Genomic DNA, 19,083 nt, shown 5'->3' with positions numbered 1-19,083 from the left:
ACAGAATTCCGTGAAATGATCACGAACTGTTAACACCACATTACGTGGTGGTGGCATGGAATGTGTGAAAATTCCGTGTGGCCACCACGGAAAACAATGCCAATGTAAAGTCAATGAGAAGATGACGTAGCATTAAGAGTGACTACGGTAGTGAGTAGTATGAAAGCCCGAAAATCTGCGTAGGTAGGGAGGTTGATTGGGGTGGTGGATGGGTCAAACAACACAGGACTTTCAACCGGGACACCGGGGATCGCGTCCCACCTGTCACGTTTCCTAAACCCAACCGTAACCATCCTGTTCTTCTTCTCCTAAACCCAACCGTCACGTTGTTATCCTGCGTCCCATTATTGTTTTCCTAAACCCAACCGTGCCGTTCTTCTTTTCCTAAACCCAACCGCCCCGTTGTTGTCCCACGTGTCATGGAAGCCCACTACCTTTTCCTTAACTTAAGGGGCCGTGTTCATTTCACGGAATTCTTCTGTGGGCCCATCATGGAATTTTTTGTGATTCCGTGAAACTGCCACTGATTTTGAGTTAAGGGGCCGTGTTCATTTCACGGAATTCTGTGAGATCAGGTTGCATGCAAAGTGCCAGCTTCTCATTAAGAGAATCCACTTCTGGGATTGCTTCAGTGCCGGCGGAAATTCCGCTGGATGTCCTTCTTTTCGGCTGGATGTCCGTTACCTTCCTCTTTCTTTGTGTTGGCGTTCTAAACTCCGGTGGATTTGTGAGGACTATGGTTAACTGCTCCTCAGATCTCTGCAGGGTAAATGCAGACAGCTAGCTAGACTATCTGTCCAATCTGAGTTTTCTGTTGCACGACTAAAACTACTTTCAAAGAACATGTTCCACCCAAATAAGTTCCTTCCTGAGGCTATTTTGCAGCGGCACCGGAGCTCCATTTGGCGCTTAGCCCCGCCCAAGACGATTGTGATTGGTTTAAAGAAATGCCATCTCCCACCCCGGAAAACTGCCAGACCTAGTCCACTGCGCTGTGGAGGAAGGTCTGGCAATGCGAGACTAGGAGGGGATGGATAAAAACTCACACAGCAATTTAGGGGTTCAGTGTCTTGCCCAAGGACACTTCAACATGTAGACTGCAGGATCCAGGGATCGAACCACCGACCTTTCGATTAGAGGTGAAGGTTTTGAGCGGCAACCACATGATCAGATGTCCCTCTTGGACACAATCTGCCGAAGACTGCCAGGGACAGGTCATGCATGCAAACGGATTTGTCTTAGTGTAAATACACATGATGCTGTGTCAAGTGTGTTTATGTATACTACTCAACCGTGGCCTATTTTGGGAACGTTTTTATTCCCTTTTGGCATGCACAAAGCAGAAAGTCGAGAAGAGATCATGATGACGGTAGAATGTTTGAAGTGATATGTACTCAGCTGTATGTTCTAATTCCTCTTAAAAGGATATATCTTGTCATTTATCTGAACCTCTCAAAGGAGTGTCTTTGTGTTTGTTTTTGTGAGTATATCTGCGTTTAGGACTTGAGTGTTAAAATAGAAGTGCACTCTACACACAGGAGACGCATCCCTCATTTACGACGTCGAGACAAGTTACAAAGACAAAAACAAAACAGAAAAGAAGCGACACCATCATAAGAAAAATGGAAAGACACTAAAACTGAATTGGAAAAAAATATTTGACAAATACATTTAGTATAATAAGGATGCAAAACAAAGTACAATTATGTAAAGCAAGTACAAGTAGAAGTTTGAAGGTTTAAAACCAGATTTCTAAATTGTTCACAAAAGTCACAAGTGAGTTGAGTTCAAGGCGGTGCTGTAATTTGTTCCAGGAGTCAGGTGCACTAGTTTTCCAAGTTCAGACCAAGCTCATGGAACATAACAAGCCAGTCAGCAGAGTGAGTCTGATAAGGTCCCTCTCAGTAACAGAGACATCCTGTAAGGTAATATGGTAGTTTTCCAATAGGAGTCTTATAGATAAAGAGATACCAGTGTGTATCACGTCTCTCTTGGAGAGAAGACCACCCAACCAACACTGTCTTATAAAATACAATAATGTGGTCGGGGAGGATGGATTGGCCTTAAAACACAGGACTTACTAGCCAGGGAGTGGAGTTCCCTTCCCGGGGAAAACAAAAGACTTTCACCCAGGACATGAGTGTTCCTTGGGAGTGTTTTAATCCAAACCATGATCTTTTTCCTAATCTTAACTAGTCGTTTTGGTGCCTAATCTTAACTATCGTCGTTGCAAATTGCTCATATTTTGTGGACTAATTTTAACCGTAATCTCCGCCGAAACGAGCGGCAGCTCGCTGTGCTCTGTACCCGGCTCAAAGTCACCTATTTTCGGTTATGAAGGCAGACTGAGTCCAGAGATTTAATCCTTGTGTTGTCTTCCCGTCAACCATGAATATGTTGTCCTTTTTGGCGCTTTTTCCGAAGTTTTTGGCGCTTTTACAGTGCTTTTGACGCTTTAAAAAAAACAAAACATTTTAGCTGTCTGGATTTACCCTGCAGAGATCTGAGGAGCAGTTAACCATAGTCCTCACAAATCCACCGGAGGTTAGAACGCCAACACAGAGACAGAGGAAGGTGACGGACATCCGGCCGAAAATGAGGGACATTTGGAATAATTTCCGGCGGCACCAGAGCAATCCCGGAAGTGGAACAGCGTGGATATAGAATAGGCTGATGGTGATGTTTAGTCGTCAGAGAGACTACATCCGTTCAGATTACAGATCATCTACAGTCTGTTGTATAATAACATTAGCATCAGATCGCCTGTAGAGCATTTTTATAGGCTACTCTGTCATGATAAAAAAAATGATATATGGGTGTGATAACATTTTAATAAATCTGATCTAACAGGATGTGAGTGTTTCTGTGCCTCCCTTTTCAGACTGAAGACCGCTTAAAAACGGCTAGAAACTGTACCACGTGGCTGCAGCTTTTTGTCTCCGTCAACTTTACAGGGGAGGTGCAGCTCATCCTGAACGGCCCTATGATCTGAAATATATGGGCAGACATAAAGAAGATGCACATATAGGGCTGTGCAATGTATCGATATTATAGCTACATCAATATATGAGGCTAGATATCGTCCTAGATTTTGGATAGCGTTATATCATGATATGACACAAATTTAGTCTTTTCCTGATTTTAAAGGCTGCATTACAGTAAAGTGATGTCATTTTCTAAACTTTCCAGACTTACTAGCTGTTTTATTATTTGTCTTTGTCCACTTAGTCATTGTATCGACATTATTGGTGATTATTTATCATTGTGTTAATATTTTGTGAAAGCACCAATAGTCAACCTATAGACTGTGTGAGTCAACCCTACAATATCACCGCATATCGACTTATTTGGTCAAAAATATCGTGATATTTGATTTTCTGCATGTCGCCTAGCTCTAAATGAATTCATGTGCATGTGAGTATTAGATACTTCCAGTAAACTACACGGTGGTAGAGGATAAGAGGATGCCAGTAGAGTTGGAGACAAAGGGATCTGCAGCGACGGGTGATAAATAATGTAGATGTAATATTACAAAATGGACGCCTGGTTTGGAGGAGTGGTGGGGAGGTCAGCGCAGGGCAGAGCTCTAAGCTGAACCGAAGAATCATTCCCTGGTGCATAAGCAAAGATCAATAACAACAATAAAGCCCATAGTGGTGAATTATTCATCAGCGCTCTAGCCTCCGTCTTCCTTCTCTTCCAGCTACAGGACGCTGCCGCTGCTTTCTGTCACCAGCAAAACTTTGGAGAGTTTCTTTTCACTCAACAAAGAGCCCAACGCATATTATTAACTTAGTTTTTTTCTTACATGTAAAAGCCTTTAATGAGTGAATGACTTCATCTTTGATCGCAGACAGTCTTTGGAGCATGTGCCAGTTCTGTCAGAGGATAACATTTGAAAAGACTGTGTGAAGTAGACTGTGGACTGTCCCCTTAATATTGGGCAATTCAAATAGTTAAAGGAAAGTTATTTTATTTTTGGGGTCTTAGGTCTTATGCATCACTTTATCCATTATGTCTATTGGTCATGATAATCAATCAATCCCTGCCGACCCCCCCGACATCAATCAGGGCAAGCAGTGCCCCTATTATTTTTCTTTGTTGGATTTTCTCATCTATTAGTGTGTTATATAATTTTTTGTGTGTGTAATAGATGTATAAAGTACAAAAAACACATTTCACTGCAAATGGAGCTTTTTCTTCCACAGACAGCACTTTTTCTCAACTGCCTGAAAAAGCTTCGCCCACATTCCTGTTTGAAATTCCTAAATTAGTCACTAGTCATTAATTGAGAATGCCAGCCCAGTTTTGACCAATCACAACTGACCAATCAGAGCGAACTGGGCTTTTCGGGAAGGCGGGCCAATAGCTCAGACCGAGTGTTTCAGACAACAGGAGCTCCCAGCAATTGGCAGTATGAGAAACATAATATGTTTTTTGAACATCAAAGCATGTAAACCTATTCTTGTCAACCCCAAGATACGCACAAGTACAAATGTGACTCTGAAAAGGAGTATAATAGGGGCACTTGTCTGTGAGTCTGACTAACAGAAAACGCTTGATTAGCTACTGCAGCTCACTGTAACTCGCAGGATGACCTTACGACTTGCTGTATTTGTGCACACAAGCCGTTTGTTTAACAGCGAGTCCACATTTTGCCGCAGTTTGTGTTTTATGCAAATCCAAGAGAGTTTTGTGCAATGGCGATCATGAGACATTTATCGTTTGTACTCCTTTACCTTCTCTCCATCAGTGTTATACTATTTTATCACACAGCTTGGTTGAATACTTCAACTTCCCTTAACTTCTACTTTAAGGGAATGACGCACGTTACATTCTTCCCAGTTTAACTTACCTGTGTAAGCTGTAAGTCATGTTTATAACATTTTGCAGATTATTTTAAGATATTGTTTATTTTTGTTCATGATATTGTATGTACCTAAAGGAGGTTAAATACGGACAAAGCTAAATCGCAATTGCTGATTTACATATTAATTTCTGTTCTAAGAACAGCAACATTTAGGCTATGTTGCTAGCTAAAATAGCCATCTACTAAATTCTGTCTGTGTGTGTGTGTGTGTGTGTGTGTGTGTGTTAATGTATGTTTCCATACATCTAGTGTCATCATTGCCGTTGATGTATTTTCAAGAACAGTCCAGTGACAGCACTGTTTGTCTGTTACCAGAATAAAAACTACTCAACTGGGAATACTGGCCTGTGGTGTCTCTCCATAACACAACGCAAGATCACACCTGCTACAGTTGCATGGCAGCTCCGCCACCATCAGTGTGTGAGTGTGTGTGTGTGTGTGTGTGTGTGAATGGGTGAATGAGAGACATAAATTGCAAAGCACTTTGTCCAGTTAGGTAGAGAAACGCTGTAATAATGCAGTCCATTTACCATCCATCCAACAACAGTGTATTCAGTACCACAATGAATGAACAGAATAGGAGGGAAACTAATGAGAGCTCAGCTGCAGTTGTCTATTTGTTTTACCATTGCTCTCATGTACTCATCTAAAAATGAGAACAGAGCAGGGCAGAATATTAGCACAGCACGGCAAGTGTTTTAATAACTAAGCAGGTTTTTGTGCAGCGTCACCGCAACCCTTTATCAAACTCATATATTCCACTATCCAGGATTTGGAAACTATTTATCGTTGTTATCAGGCCTGTAAACAGCAATGCTTTTCAGTGTTTTTAATTACACACAAAAAGGCCAGTCAGCATTCCCCTAATCGCTGAATGTGTTTCTGCCACGCTCGTTCTCAGCCCATTAGTTCAGAAGGTTTGTGAGCGAACGTATGATTGATCACTAATGACACGTCGGTCAAAACTGTGTGTGGGTGTGTGTGTGTGTGTGTGTGTGTGTGTGTGTGTGTGTGTGTGTGTGTGTGTGTGTGTGTGTGTGGAGGATGGTTGATGGCTGAGCTGTAGTTTGGCCCACCAGATTCACATTGCTTAGATCAAGCAATCAAAATCGTCCTGGCATCTGGCCACTTAATGTCAAGCTTCCCCAATCCCTTTTCGCTATCTATTTTGCAAGGGCACTGTCGCTGCATCCAGGGCTTAACGCCACCCAGGACAATTTTTATTGGTTTAAAGATATAGAAACAAGCCAGAGCCCTTTTGTCCCTTATCCCCGTATAGATAAGATAGACCATACTCCAGCGCTGTGTGTCTGGCAATGTCTAGTCTATATCCACGTTTCATTTACAGGATTATTCTGGTGCCGCCGGAAACTCCGCCGGATGTCCCTAATTTTGTCCACGTGTCCATCTTTGTGTTGGCGTTCTAACCTCTGGTGGATTTGTGAGGACTATGGTTAACTGCTCCTCAGATCTCTGCAGGGTAAATCCAGACAGCTAGCTAGACTATCTGTCCAATCTGAGTTTTCTGTTGCACGACTAAAACAACCTTTGAACGTAAGTGATTGTTGTGTTAGCGCAATGTGATTGTTGTGTTAGTGCGACATCACTGTCATTTGGTCTATAAACTGTACAGCCAGCTTATTGCGTCTGTGAAACTGTAAACTCGGCTCCATGGTAAATCTCTTGCAAATCCCCCACAGTCATGTCAGCTCCCTTGGCAGTCTTTTGAACTATATTTTTAGCAGAAAACTCTTCTCCACACAGTGAGAAACTTTTCAAGTGCTATGTGATTTTTCTGATCAGACACCCCCCCTTGCTGGGGAAATCTGTCCTCACTGCATCATGTCACCATTTTGTCTTCTTTCTCCCAGCGATGCTGCTACCCTCTGGTTGTTCCATCAAAACATTTCTCTGTCTTGAAGCCTTTCAGAGACAACGGCAGAGTTGGGTTTTTTTTAGGTCACACCGTATGAGAATCTGCTTTATAGACAACATAAATAACTTTCAGGAGTGATCTTACCATCGCAGAGGTGTCATTCCAGAAGAGAGCGGCATGAGACATTTTATCAGCAGTGCAGATTAGGGAAGATTTCCCCCTACATATCTCTGCCTCTGCTGAATTATTTTTATCCCCGGTGGGGACAAAATGCACCCCCCCCCCTCAAAGTGATCAATGCTACTTCACCAATAGACCATATATTATAGGGCTGCAGCTATCGATTCTTTTAGTAATCGAGTATTTTACCGATTATTCCATCGATTAATCGAGTAATCGGGTAAGAAATACTTTGGTTTTATTGAAGAGCAATAATATACAATAGTTTGGTTTAATTTTCAGAAAAAAGCAACATTTTTATTGCCTACATTGCTTACAATATCATCTCTCAAAAACTAAACATTAAGTGCATTTAAGTGCCATATTACATTGTTTTTAAAGAAATGAAATAAGAACCTTAAACTAAGGCATACATTAAACATACATAAACATGAGCTTAAATTGTGCAACTTAACTTTCAGAACTACAAGTTTCAACCTGAGACTGATCTGTATATAGGCTTATAAGTACAAATGTATAAGTTATACTTAACCTCACACACACACACAGCTCTGTTAAACTTATGCTAGTACATTGTTGATCAGCTGTTTCTCCGTGAAGAGAGAGAGTGAGAGAAAGTGGTGCGCAACAATCAGCTGTTTTTCCGAAGGGATAGTCAACAAGTCGGCTCTTTAGATCAGATTGTGGTCACCACTACATATTTTCTTGTCTTTGATTTTGGTAGTCGTTGTGTTTGGTGTAGTTTCATCGTCCATACGACTCTGTGATTTACTTTTGTCAGGTCGTCTTCATGGAACGGATGATTAAGTTAGACTCGATGTTTTCTGTTGAGATGCTGAAGCATTGACGTCGTGCTATTACTGTGGTAAGCTAGTTTGATTCTGCAGTAGACACACTGTACAGAGTTCTCGTTGTAATTACGTTTGAACTGATTAAAAACTTTGGACACTTTCTGTTGTTTTCTCCAGCCTGTCTCTTCTCTTCTCTTAGCCCCTCACTATTTACGCTCTCTTTCTTCATTTTGTAATCTGCGCCGTCTTCATATCGTCATGGCATGTGTCGCCAGCAGCATCAGCCCGGTGTGCGACAGTGATAATCATCCCTGCAGAAACACTGTGAGCAATACAACGTTGGTAACATCGATTAAACGAAGCTTCGAGGTAAATCATTTTGCATCAAGGATTTTTAGTAATCGAATTATTCAAGTTACTTGAGGAATCGTTTCAGCCGTAATATATTATATACCTAAAATATAAGTGTTTTGATATAAAGAAAGCGCTGTAATGTCAACACATAGTGCCATAGAACGATAAAATCTGAGCAGCAGTTGCTCGTTGTATTTAGCGGCTACAGAGCTCCAGGACGCCGGCTACCAGCGGCAGTTGTTTAGCCGCCAACAGGTGACTGTGAGCCGGCTGCAGGCACCGCCAGATGACGGTGATTTCAGGGGCCGTGGTAGTTGAGTTTAGCCAGAAAAATTGAGCATTGTGCGGCGTTGACAGTTAAGTTTAGGCACCAAAACGACTCGTTAAGTTTAAGAAAAAGATCGTGGTTTGGATTAGAAATCTCCCGAGGAACGAATGAGCGTTTCCTGGGTGAAAGCCTTTTGTTTTTGCCACGAAATGATCTCCGCTCTCCGGCTTGAAAGCGTTATTTTATGTTGAGACCACGTTGTACTATTTCATTTAGAGATTATTTTCCGTTGGATATTGAAGTTCATAAATAAGTGTTTTGGCGTGGCTGGCCCAGTGGCTCTATATCCATGGTGATATTGGAAGAGGGATTTCATTTTTGCATGTTTTGTTTTGTTGTGCATGGTCAAAAAACATCCCCTCCCACTTCTTTTTTTCACAAATCGCACCCTGTTAATGGTAACAATGTGTGTTCTGTGGTTGTATGCATCAAAACTAATGTGGCCTCTTCCCATCCAAGTAAATGGGTCAAGTGATTTTTTAAGTTGGCTGTACAGTCATTTCTACAGAGATAGCATTTTTGCTGTATAGTGCAGTTAAATATGCACAGCCAGACCCACTCTAAATTACCTTAGCTTCTTAAACAAAAGGCTTTGGCCCAGTGCACAAGTTATGAAAATAACTGCTCCATAATTGAAAATTCTGTATGGGGCCCCCCTCTTGTGCTTACGGCCTGGCGAAGCTCCTTGACAGGGCAAACAATTAATTTCTCTGTTTGCTTATAAATAAGTCATAAACAATGTGCAGCAAATGGTACTCTCTATTCATTAGTGCAACCGAGCTGGGTCTGGTGAGAGCTGCTATGAATCTCTGCAGGTCAAAGACTGTGGAACAGAAACTGTGTCGATATCCTGCAAAAAAAAAAAAAAAAAATTCACTTTTTAAGACTTTGACTGTTTACGTTGCATTCAGACCAAAAAAGCGATCTGACGATTTTCCGCAGGGTTGTGCGGCGGGGGGGAGTGTCGATAAAACGACCCATTTGTGTGATGCCCTGTTGTGTTCTGTAACCCCTGAATGTAGCACAAGTACAGTTTATATTTCACAGTTACTGTTTTCAGTCAGATCGTTTATAGATCCTGATGTTTTCGACCGCAATTGAAGGTAGCTTTATTTCCCTGGGGTAGAGAGAAAGAAAACTGAGGAGCGAGACAGAGCGAGTGCTTCGTTGTTGCAGGAAACATTCAGCTATTACACAATCTCCCGGGCAGTTCAGAGCTTGTGTTTTGTGTTTTAAAACTTTCTTGTGGCAGAGATAGAGGCAAAGATGTTTCCTGTTTCCTGTACCGAACTCTCACACTGCCTCAAACCATAGCTCAAAACACACTGACAAGGCTGATCCCCGGTTTCGTGATTGGCCAACACAGCGTGACGTGGGGTTGCCTTTCTCCAAAAGCCGCTGGCCCGCTGCTGCAAACCCCGCCAGAGCCTAAACACATTGCCCCCATTTCCATTCAAAATGAATGGATGCGTTTTTGTCAGAACGGCGGCAGCCAATGCAAGCTGTCTGAGCGCAGCCTAAGTGTTATTTTTCTCTAAAAAGTTACATAGTCTAGGTTTTAATTCTTAACGGTAAACATTCTGTATAACATAATCTAATGTCGTCATGTTTTATAGTGCCACAGTTCCTGTTTTGCAAATGTTCTTAAAACAAATGACACACGTTGTTTTGCCAGGGCGTAAGAAGATACTGAACAGACTTTATTTCCATTGGAAACTATTTCATTTATAGCTTCCACTTTTTTCAGAGATACAGGCTGTGATGAAAAACATTTCTTTTCTAAATGGGAGTCCACAAACATAGGCTGGCTCCGGGCTAACTGGCTTTATTCTTCTGCTTTGTCAGACGGATGAAATTGCAATTGCTCTGCTGGTCTCCCTTCAGAAGTCACCACGAGGCAATATGAGTGAAATGTTTTCCAGTCACACTGGGGTCAAAAGCTCGCTCTACTTGTTTATGAGTAGCTCTGGAGGATCTGCTTTGTTGGTAATGGGAGGCAGTTTTAAAGGCTGGATTAGAGTGCAGTTGGCCCTTTCGGAATAGTGCTACGACTTCTGTATGGATCTGTTATTCCATAATGTGATTTACCCCAGTCACACTGTGGTACGCTTGCAGATGCAGGAAGGTCTCAGGTATCGATCTGCAAAAAAATGGACAAACCTTTCTGTGCTGCATCTGAATGAGAGGATGCAGTGCCCTCTCTTGGACAAAGAGATGAATTCTTTAATTTTCTTTAAAGGCCAAAAGAGCCATAAAGATCAACATAATGTGATCATGGCTACACTTTTTCTTATTTATGTTCTTTCTGTACCGGTTTATTAAATGTGTTTAGAGATGAGGATTGGGTCTCATATGAAATAACAGAATGAGTTCAGATACTGTAATTTGTCTGACAAAAGCTTTTTATATTCCATACATTAACCCTTGTGTTGTCAACCCCTATGTTGATGGATAAATCACAGACGTGTGTATGTCAAAGTTTAGTCAGGAGACTGTTTTGAAAACCATTTCAATTATTGCAAATGCTATAAAATGAAATACCCCAAATTCAGTGAAAGCAGTGATCAAGTACTTGCATTTATACTTACTTTTTGGGTATTTGGTGAAGTAATTTGGTGAAAAAGAAACCCATATTACTGATTTAGAAGTTTTGAAAACGGGTCATATGTTTTCTCTATTGAGATTATGATACTGTCCCATTTGGAATCAAGTTTATATTCTAAAATAGTATAACATTAAAGCTGCACTAATCAAAATGTATAGATCAAATAAATATGTCTAACGTGAAATGTGTTGCTCATAGTGATGAACCCAGAGAGGATTATCACAGCGCTGCTGTTCCCCTCAGCAGCGTTTAGCCCCTTTTAGATTATGGTTTTGGGTTTTGACTGCCCGGAGTTTAACAGCTCTCAGCTTGGTTTCCAGCAGCAGAAGGCAGCTATTATCAATCCAAAAGCTCTGTTAAACCCATTCCCCACTACTAACCCAGCACCTCCTGGCAGAGAGATAAAGTCAGCAACTAGCTGGTAAACAAAGTGGAGAAGCTAAAGAGTAGGGTTGGGCATCATTTAGATTTTAACAATTCTGATTTCAATTCCAATTCTTCCTTTTGATTCCGGTTCCTAATCGATTCTCGATTCCATATCTTTGAGGGGTGGAGTTGAAATGGGTCACATGCTTATTTCACAGATGAGAGGACGTCAAGAAACGTAAAATGAAGCCACACTTTAGAGTGTCGCTTGCTGTGCTCCATGGCAACACAACAAGCGCCTGGAAGTACGACGGCATGTCTGTTACCTTCTTCTTTCTCAGTGTTGGCGTTCTAACCTCTGGTGGATTTGTGAGGACTATGGTTAACTGCTCCTCAGATCTCTGCAGGGTAAATCCAGACAGCTAAGGTCTGGCAAAGCAAGACTAAAGTTACAGTTACGTAAAACCAAAACAATTAGCTGAAAATGGCGAACTGCAGATTTGAGTGATCCTCAGTGGGTTTGTCACTTGAGTGACTCCCTTCAGAACACAAATTTGATCCATTCTTAATTTAGAAATATTGATTAGTGCAGCTTTAACTTGTGCAAGAACTTCCAAATGGCACATTGAGAGTCGGACTATAACCAACAGTCATTTTCCTTGCCGCCATACTTCATATTAAACATTCCTGTCTCAAAGCAGGGCCCTCACAGCACGCGCATGCATTAGATCAAATCTGATTCTCGAGTTGGCAGAAATAAATATATAAATGTACTTTGTAACAAAGTGGCGGTTGGTGGGTGAGCATTTCCTCTAATGGCACTGCAGCACTTTTCAGGCGCGTGTGAGTGTGGCTTAATCACTTGTAAGCCGTGATTGAGTGTGTGTTAATAAACATTAGGCTGTCTCTCTTCCCCCTGGTGATTAGTGGTTTATGTACTCTGCTCTCCGCAGGCTGAAGACGCAGTCCTGAAGATTGATGGAGGGCCATGCTATTCAAACAGCAGGCATTGCTGAGACAGAAGCTCTTCGTTCTGGGCAGCCTTGCTATCGGAAGTGTCCTCTATCTCGTGGCCAGGGTTGGGACCTTGGATAGGTAAGCTATCACTGTCTTAGTCTATATTGACGACGTTTCATTTCCGGGATTGTTCAGGTGCTGCCGGAAATTCTGCCGGATGTCCCTAATTTTCCACCGGATGTCCGTCCCCTTCCTCTTTCTTTGTGTTGGTGTTCTAACCTCTGGTGGATTTCTGAGGACTATGGTTAACTGCTTCTCAGATTGCTGCAGGGTAAATCCAGACAGCTAGCTAGACTATCTGTCCAATCTGAGTTTTGTGTTGCACGACTAAAACAACCTTTGAACATACACACGTTCCACCAAAACAAGTTCCTTCCCGAGGCTATTTTGCAGAGGCACCGTGGCTCTGTCCGGCTCTTAGCACCGCCCAAGACGATTGTGATTGGTTTAAAGAAATGCCAATAAACCAGAGCATGTTTTTCTCCCTTCCCGGAATGCTGTGTGGACTAGCCAGACCTTCCTCCACAGCGCTGTGGAGGAAGGTCTGGCAATGCGAGACTATCACTGTCACAATACAACATTATCACTCTATAAAACTGATTACTATAACAGAGTGAATTAGTGATTCAATGCAGGCAATCCACTTCATGAAGTTGTATAAGACAAAAAATGTTGAATGATGTGTCAGTATCAGCAGCCACAGGTGTGAAGACATTTTTTTAATGTTGGGAAGTTTTGCCAGTTCTCCTGAATGAGGCAGCATTTTTACTGTACCTTTAATGTATCAGATATGCCTGTAACTACATCAGATATGCAGCAGGGGGCGGTCTGGGTAAGCAAATCATAGTTGTCCTTTGTGACTTAAGACATTGCAGTGCAAGGCGGTAATGCAGCAGACATGGTGCGGACATTTTTTTGAACGCAAACCAGGAGTGTAAAATGATAGGATAATAAATGAGGACTGTAGCCACAACGAATAACTGTCAGTTAATCAGGGACACAGAGATGTTGTTTGCACTGGTAATATATCTGTGGAGATTCATGTTTATTGGTGAGATTGCATCTGTTTCTGCTTCTTTGTTTCTTTGTGGGCTGAATGTTTGACATGACACAGAAATAAAAATACAGTAGATGAATGAATGATGTACATCTACGATGAACATGACTGATGTTATATGGGTCAACTTCTGTCAGCGATGATGGAAAATTGCATTGAATCAATAAGTCTCCAAAAGCTTAATAAACTGCTCGCTATAGCGTTACACACTGAGTGTCTGTTGTCTATAAGGAGTCGTGAATGAGGGAGTGATTTTGCACCCAGCTTTGCTCAAGGTCTATATAGCTAAAAGCTGTCGACCATCATTTCCATCCTTTCAAGTCACTTTTGTCTAGTAATAAAAAAAAAAATCTAAAACAATAAATAAATCCCCACACATCCCATGGGCCCACCACCTGTGGGAGGAACCGCTGGGGTCGGGTGCGCTGCCACATGGGTGGCAGTGAAGGTCAGGGGCCTCGACGGACCAGACCCGGGCAGCAGACGCTGGCTCTGGGGACGTGGAATGTCACCTCTCTGTGGGGGAAGGAGCCGGAACTGGTGCGGGAGGTGGAGCGCTACCGGTTAGATCTGGTGGGGCTTACCTCTACGCACAGTCTCGGTTCTGGAACCATATTCCTGGATAGGGGTTGGACTCTTTTCTTCTCCGGAGTTGCCCAGGGTGTGAGGCGCCGGGCGGGTGTGGGTATACTCACAAGCCCCCGGCTGAGCGCCGCTACGTTGGAGTTTACCCCGGTGGACGAGAGGGTCGCCTCCCTACGCCTGTGGGTTATGGGGGGGGAAACTCTGACTGTTGTTTGTGCATATGCACCAAACAAGAGTTCGGAGTATTCGGCCTTCTTGGAGACCTTGAGTGGAGTCCTATATGGGGCTCCAGTGGGGGACTCCATAGTTCTGCTTGGGGGACTTAAACGCGCACGTGGGCAATGATGGAGACACATGGAGAGGCGTGATTGGGAGGAACGGCCTCCCTGATCTAAACCAGAGTGGTTGTTTGTTGTTGGACTTCTGTGCTAGTCATGGATTGTCTATAACGAACACCATGTTCGAACATAGGGATGCTCATAAGTGTACTCGGTACCAGAGCACCCTAGGCCAAAGGTCAATTTTATAATCGTTTCATCTGATCTGAGGCCGTATGTTTTGGACACTCGGGTGAAGAGAGGGGCAGAGCTGTCAACCGATCACCATCTGGTGGTGAGTTGGGTCAGAGGGTGGGGGAAGACTCTGGACAGACCTGGTAAGCCCAAACGGGTAGTGCGGGTAAATTGGGAACGTCTGGAGGAGGCCCCTGTCCGACAGACTTTCAACTCACACCTCCGGTGGAGCTTTTCGTGCATCCCTGTGGAGGCTGGGGGCATTGAACCCGAGTGGACAATGTTCAAAGTTTCCATTGCTGAAGCTGCGGCGAGGAGCTGTGGTCTTAGGGTCTTAGGTGCCTCAAGGGGCGGTAACCCACGAACACCGTGGTGGACACCGGTGGTCAGGGAAGCCGTCCGACTGAAGAAGGAGTCTTTCCGGGATATGTGGCAAGGTACCGAAGGGCCCGAAGGGCTGCAGCCTCTGCCGTGAAAGAGGCAAAGCAGCGGGTGTGGGAGAAGTTCGGAGAAGACATGGACGGTGCCTAAGGAGTGGCAGACCGGGGTGGTGGTTCCCCTTTTCAAAAAGGGGGACCAGAGGGTGTGTGCCAATTATAGGGGTATCACACTTCTCAGCCTCCCTGGTAAAGTCTTCTCCAAGGTGCTGGAAAGGAGGGTTCAGTCGATAGTCGAACCTCAGGTTGAAGAGGAACAATGCGGATTCCGTCCTGGTCGTGGAACAACGGACCAGATCTTTACTCTCGCAAGGATCCTGGAGGGAGCCTGGGAGTATGCCCAACCGGTCTACATGTGCTTTGTGGATCTGGAGAAGGCCTATGACCGGGTCCCCCGGGAGATACTGTGGGAGGTGCTGCGGGAGTATGGGGTGAGGGGGTCCCTTCTCAGGGCCATCCAATCTCTGTACAACCAAAGCGAGAGCTGTGTCCGGGTTCTCGGCAGTAAGTCGGACTCGTTTCAGGTGAGAGTTGGCCTCCGCCAGGGCTGCGCTTTGTCACCAATCCTGTTTGTAGTATTTATGGACAGGATATCGAGGCGTAGTCGGGGTGGAGAGGGGTTGCAGTTCGGTGGGCTGGGGATCTCATCGCTGCTTTTTGCAGATGATGTGGTCCTGATGGCATCATCGGCCTGTGACCTTCAGCACTCACTGGATCGGTTCGCAGCCGAGTGTGAAGCGGCTGGGATGAGGATCAGCACCTCTAAATCGGAGGCCATGGTTCTCAGCAGGAAACCGATGGAGTGCCTTCTCCAGGTAGGGAATGAGTCCTTACCCCAAGTGAAGGAGTTCAAGTACCTTGGAGTCTTGTTCGCGAGTGAGGGAACAATGGAGCGGGAGATTGGTCGGAGAATCGGCGCAGCGGGTGCGGTATTACATTCAATTTATCGCACCGTTGTGACGAAAAGAGAGCTGAGCCAGAAGGCAAAGCTCTCGATCTACCGGTCAGTTTTCGTTCCTACCCTCACCTATGGTCATGAAGGTTGGGTCATGACCGAAAGAACGAGATCCAGGGTACAAGCGGCCGAAATGGGTTTCCTCAGGAGGGTGGCTGGTGTCTCCCTTAGAGATAGGGTGAGTCATCCGTGAGGAGCTCGGAGTAGAGCCGCTGCTCCTTCGCGTCGAAAGGAGCCAGTTGAGGTGGTTCGGGCATCTGGTAAGGATGCCCCCTGGGCGCCTCCCTAGGGAGGTGTTCCAGGCACGTCCAGCTGGGAGGAGGCCTCGGGGAAGACCCAGGACTAGGTGGAGGGATTATATCTCTAACCTGGCCTGGGAACGCCTTGGGATCCCCCAGTCGGAGCTGGTTAATGTGGCTCGGGAAAGGGAAGTTTGGGGTCCCCTGCTGGAGCTGCTACCCCCGCGACCCGAGACCAGATAAGCGAACGAAGATGGATGGAATAAATAAATCACAATAAATATCAGTTTGCTCTGATCAGTGTTATTTTGCTTGACTCTAGTGCAGCAATTTCTTTTCTGTATTGTGTCATGGTGGGTTGAAATAGTGTAATTGCACAGCAGATATTTCAGATTTTTGTTTTAAGAATACAATACTTTACGGCTTTAACAATAAACAAACCTTTCTTCATAAGATGGAGTCTTTTTGCAGTGTCCATATCAGATAAAACAGATGGCATGATGTATTCATGCTGTGTTATTGGCATGAACCCTTTGCCTTTCAAACGGACGCAGCTACGGTTCCAGACTCAAATTGTTTTAGACGCGTGTCGTAAATGACCAAAATGTCAATGCCAATACATTTCTTATAGTTCGTAATAAAACAGAATACAGCCAGTTGGGCTGTATGGCTCTTACACGCTGTAAATTATAATACTGTCAAAACTGAGGATGTCTTTTTTGCTTTGGTCTCTTTCAGGCTACAGCCCATTTGCCCCATTGAGAGCAGACTGCCCCCTCCTGAGCCAGAGCAAATCCCCCTCCGCACCCTGCAGTTTAAGCGTGGCCTGCTCCATGAACTACGCAAGGGCAATGCCACCAAGGAGCAAATCCGCCTGCACAACCTGGTCCAGCAGCTGCCCCGGGCCATCATCATCGGGGTGCGCAAGGGGGGCACCCGCGCCCTGCTGGAGATGCTCAACCTGCACCCTGCCGTGGTCAAGGCCTCGCAGGAGATCCACTTCTTTGATAATGACCAAAATTACGCCCGGGGCATCGACTGGTACAGGGAGAAAATGCCCTTCTCCTTCCCTCATCAGATCACCATTGAGAAGAGTCCTGCCTACTTCATCACAGAGGAGGTCCCTGAACGCATCTTCAAGATGAACTCCTCCATCAAGCTGCTGATCATCGTGCGCGAACCCACCACCCGAGCCGTCTCCGACTACACACAAGTGCTGGAGGGCAAGGAGCGCAAAAACAAGACCTACCACAAGTTTGAAAAGCTGGCCATCGACTCCAACACCTGCGAGGTGAACACAAAGTACAAAGCGGTGCGGACCAGTATCTACACCAAACACTTGGAGCGCTGGCTGAAGTACTTTCCCGTGGAGCAGTTCCACATCGTGGACGGGGACCGCCTCATCGCCGACCCGCTACCGGAGCTACAGCTCGTCGAGCGCTTCCTCAACCTTCCCTCTAGAATCAGCCAGTACAACCTGTACTTCAATGCCACCAGGGGATTTTACTGTCTGCGATTTAACATTGTCTTCAACAAGTGCCTGGCAGGCAGCAAGGGCCGCATCCATCCAGACGTGGACCCGTTGGTGGTGACTAAACTGCAGAGGTTCTTTCATCCCTTCAATCAGAAGTTTTACCAGATCACAGGCAGGACTTTCAACTGGCCATGATGAACTTTGGACTCCTCCAATGAGATTCCTTGGATTGGTGTTTTTTTCTGAAATGCCGAGCTATGAGACCTCATAAAAATATGAATAGCACTTTGAGTTTAATACAAGAATGACAGTGTGACCAAATATAAAAGGGACTTGATGTAAGTGCTTTTAAGTGTGTGAAAATAAAACAAAATAGTTTGATGATTTGAGTAAAAGATTCAGTTCAAAACACTTGATCTTGCAAATGAATTTCCTGTCTGTCATCATGAAGAGTAAAAAAAGAAACAGCACTGAACTGTGGTTAACGGAAGAGATTATTTTTGTTGCTCTTTAAAAGACTATCAAACACTGACATCCATGCTGTTAAGATAAGCTTTAAGTGTGACGCTTTTCTCATGATAAAACACCTTAAAAGATGACATGACATTTGATAAAACATAATTGTTCATTTGTTGCCCCATCATGTTGTTTATTTGACGAAAACTGCATGTGCAATCAAGATGCCATTACAACATTGTAGACTGTTGTATTAGTTGTCTTCTGTTGTCTGTTTTTATCAGTCTTCACCACATTTATTAATCAATGCTGTGATTAATCCATTAGAAGGTAATCTCTTTTAATTCTAAACACAACACCCAGTCTGGGGAATAGGATCTAATGTTTCAAGCTTGACTCAAACCATGTCCAAAATCCTCAAAGCATTTAAGACCCAAGCTTGTGTTTTTATTGTAAGTATGTTGGTTCCTCCTCCCCCTACAGCTTTTTCATTGGTTTGCCAAACACCTGGCAAAAAAAAGCCATAGTGGAAAAAAAAAAGTTGTCCTCTGATGATTGTTGTCAAACCAACTGTTTATTCTCTGATGATTAGCAAAATGTGTCTGTTTCTGTGCAAATATTCATTCTGTATCATAAGTGTGTTGTTAAAAAAGGATAAATTAAAAAGAATGTGTAAACATTGTCAGCTGATTTAGTGTTCATTTTGGTTCACTTTTGCCATTAAAAGGAATAGTTCAACATTAAAGGGTAACTACCGTTTTTCTCAACCCTATTTTCCTATGTTTTTGTCTCTAAGTGACTGATAGGAACAACACTCTTTGACATTGGTCCAGTATTAAAGGCATACTAGTACAGGTTGTCTCATTGGAACTACAGCTAAAAGTTACATAGTATGCCTTTAAGCGAGATCACTGCAGTCGGCAGTGGAGAAACAAGCTACAATGTAAGTTAATAGGGCAATTGTGCAGCTTGTATTTACCT

The 19,083-nt window shown here is 43.9% G+C and overlaps 1 protein-coding gene across 3 annotated transcripts in view; it reads left to right on the top strand.

Annotated features, from left to right (window-relative positions):
• LOC116040360 (heparan sulfate glucosamine 3-O-sulfotransferase 5) overlaps positions 1–18,792 on the top strand; it is a 125,916-nt gene extending 107,124 nt beyond the window's left edge. For all 3 annotated transcript variants that reach the window (XM_031285674.2, XM_031285673.2, XM_035995121.1), the window contains 2 exons: positions 12,324–12,465; positions 16,911–18,792. In XM_031285674.2, coding sequence (XP_031141534.1) covers positions 12,359–12,465; positions 16,911–17,841 — 1,038 coding nt within the window. In that variant the 5' untranslated portion in view covers positions 12,324–12,358 and the 3' untranslated portion in view covers positions 17,842–18,792. The remainder of the gene's footprint in view (positions 1–12,323; positions 12,466–16,910) is intronic.
• The last annotated feature ends 291 nt before the right edge of the window (positions 18,793–19,083 follow it).

This window comes from Sander lucioperca, chromosome 19, assembly GCF_008315115.2.
Source record: "Sander lucioperca isolate FBNREF2018 chromosome 19, SLUC_FBN_1.2, whole genome shotgun sequence".
Lineage (NCBI taxonomy): Eukaryota > Metazoa > Chordata > Actinopteri > Perciformes > Percidae > Sander > Sander lucioperca.
The sequence above is the reverse complement of the archived record's forward strand: the minus strand, read 5'-3'. Positions and strand labels throughout refer to the sequence as shown.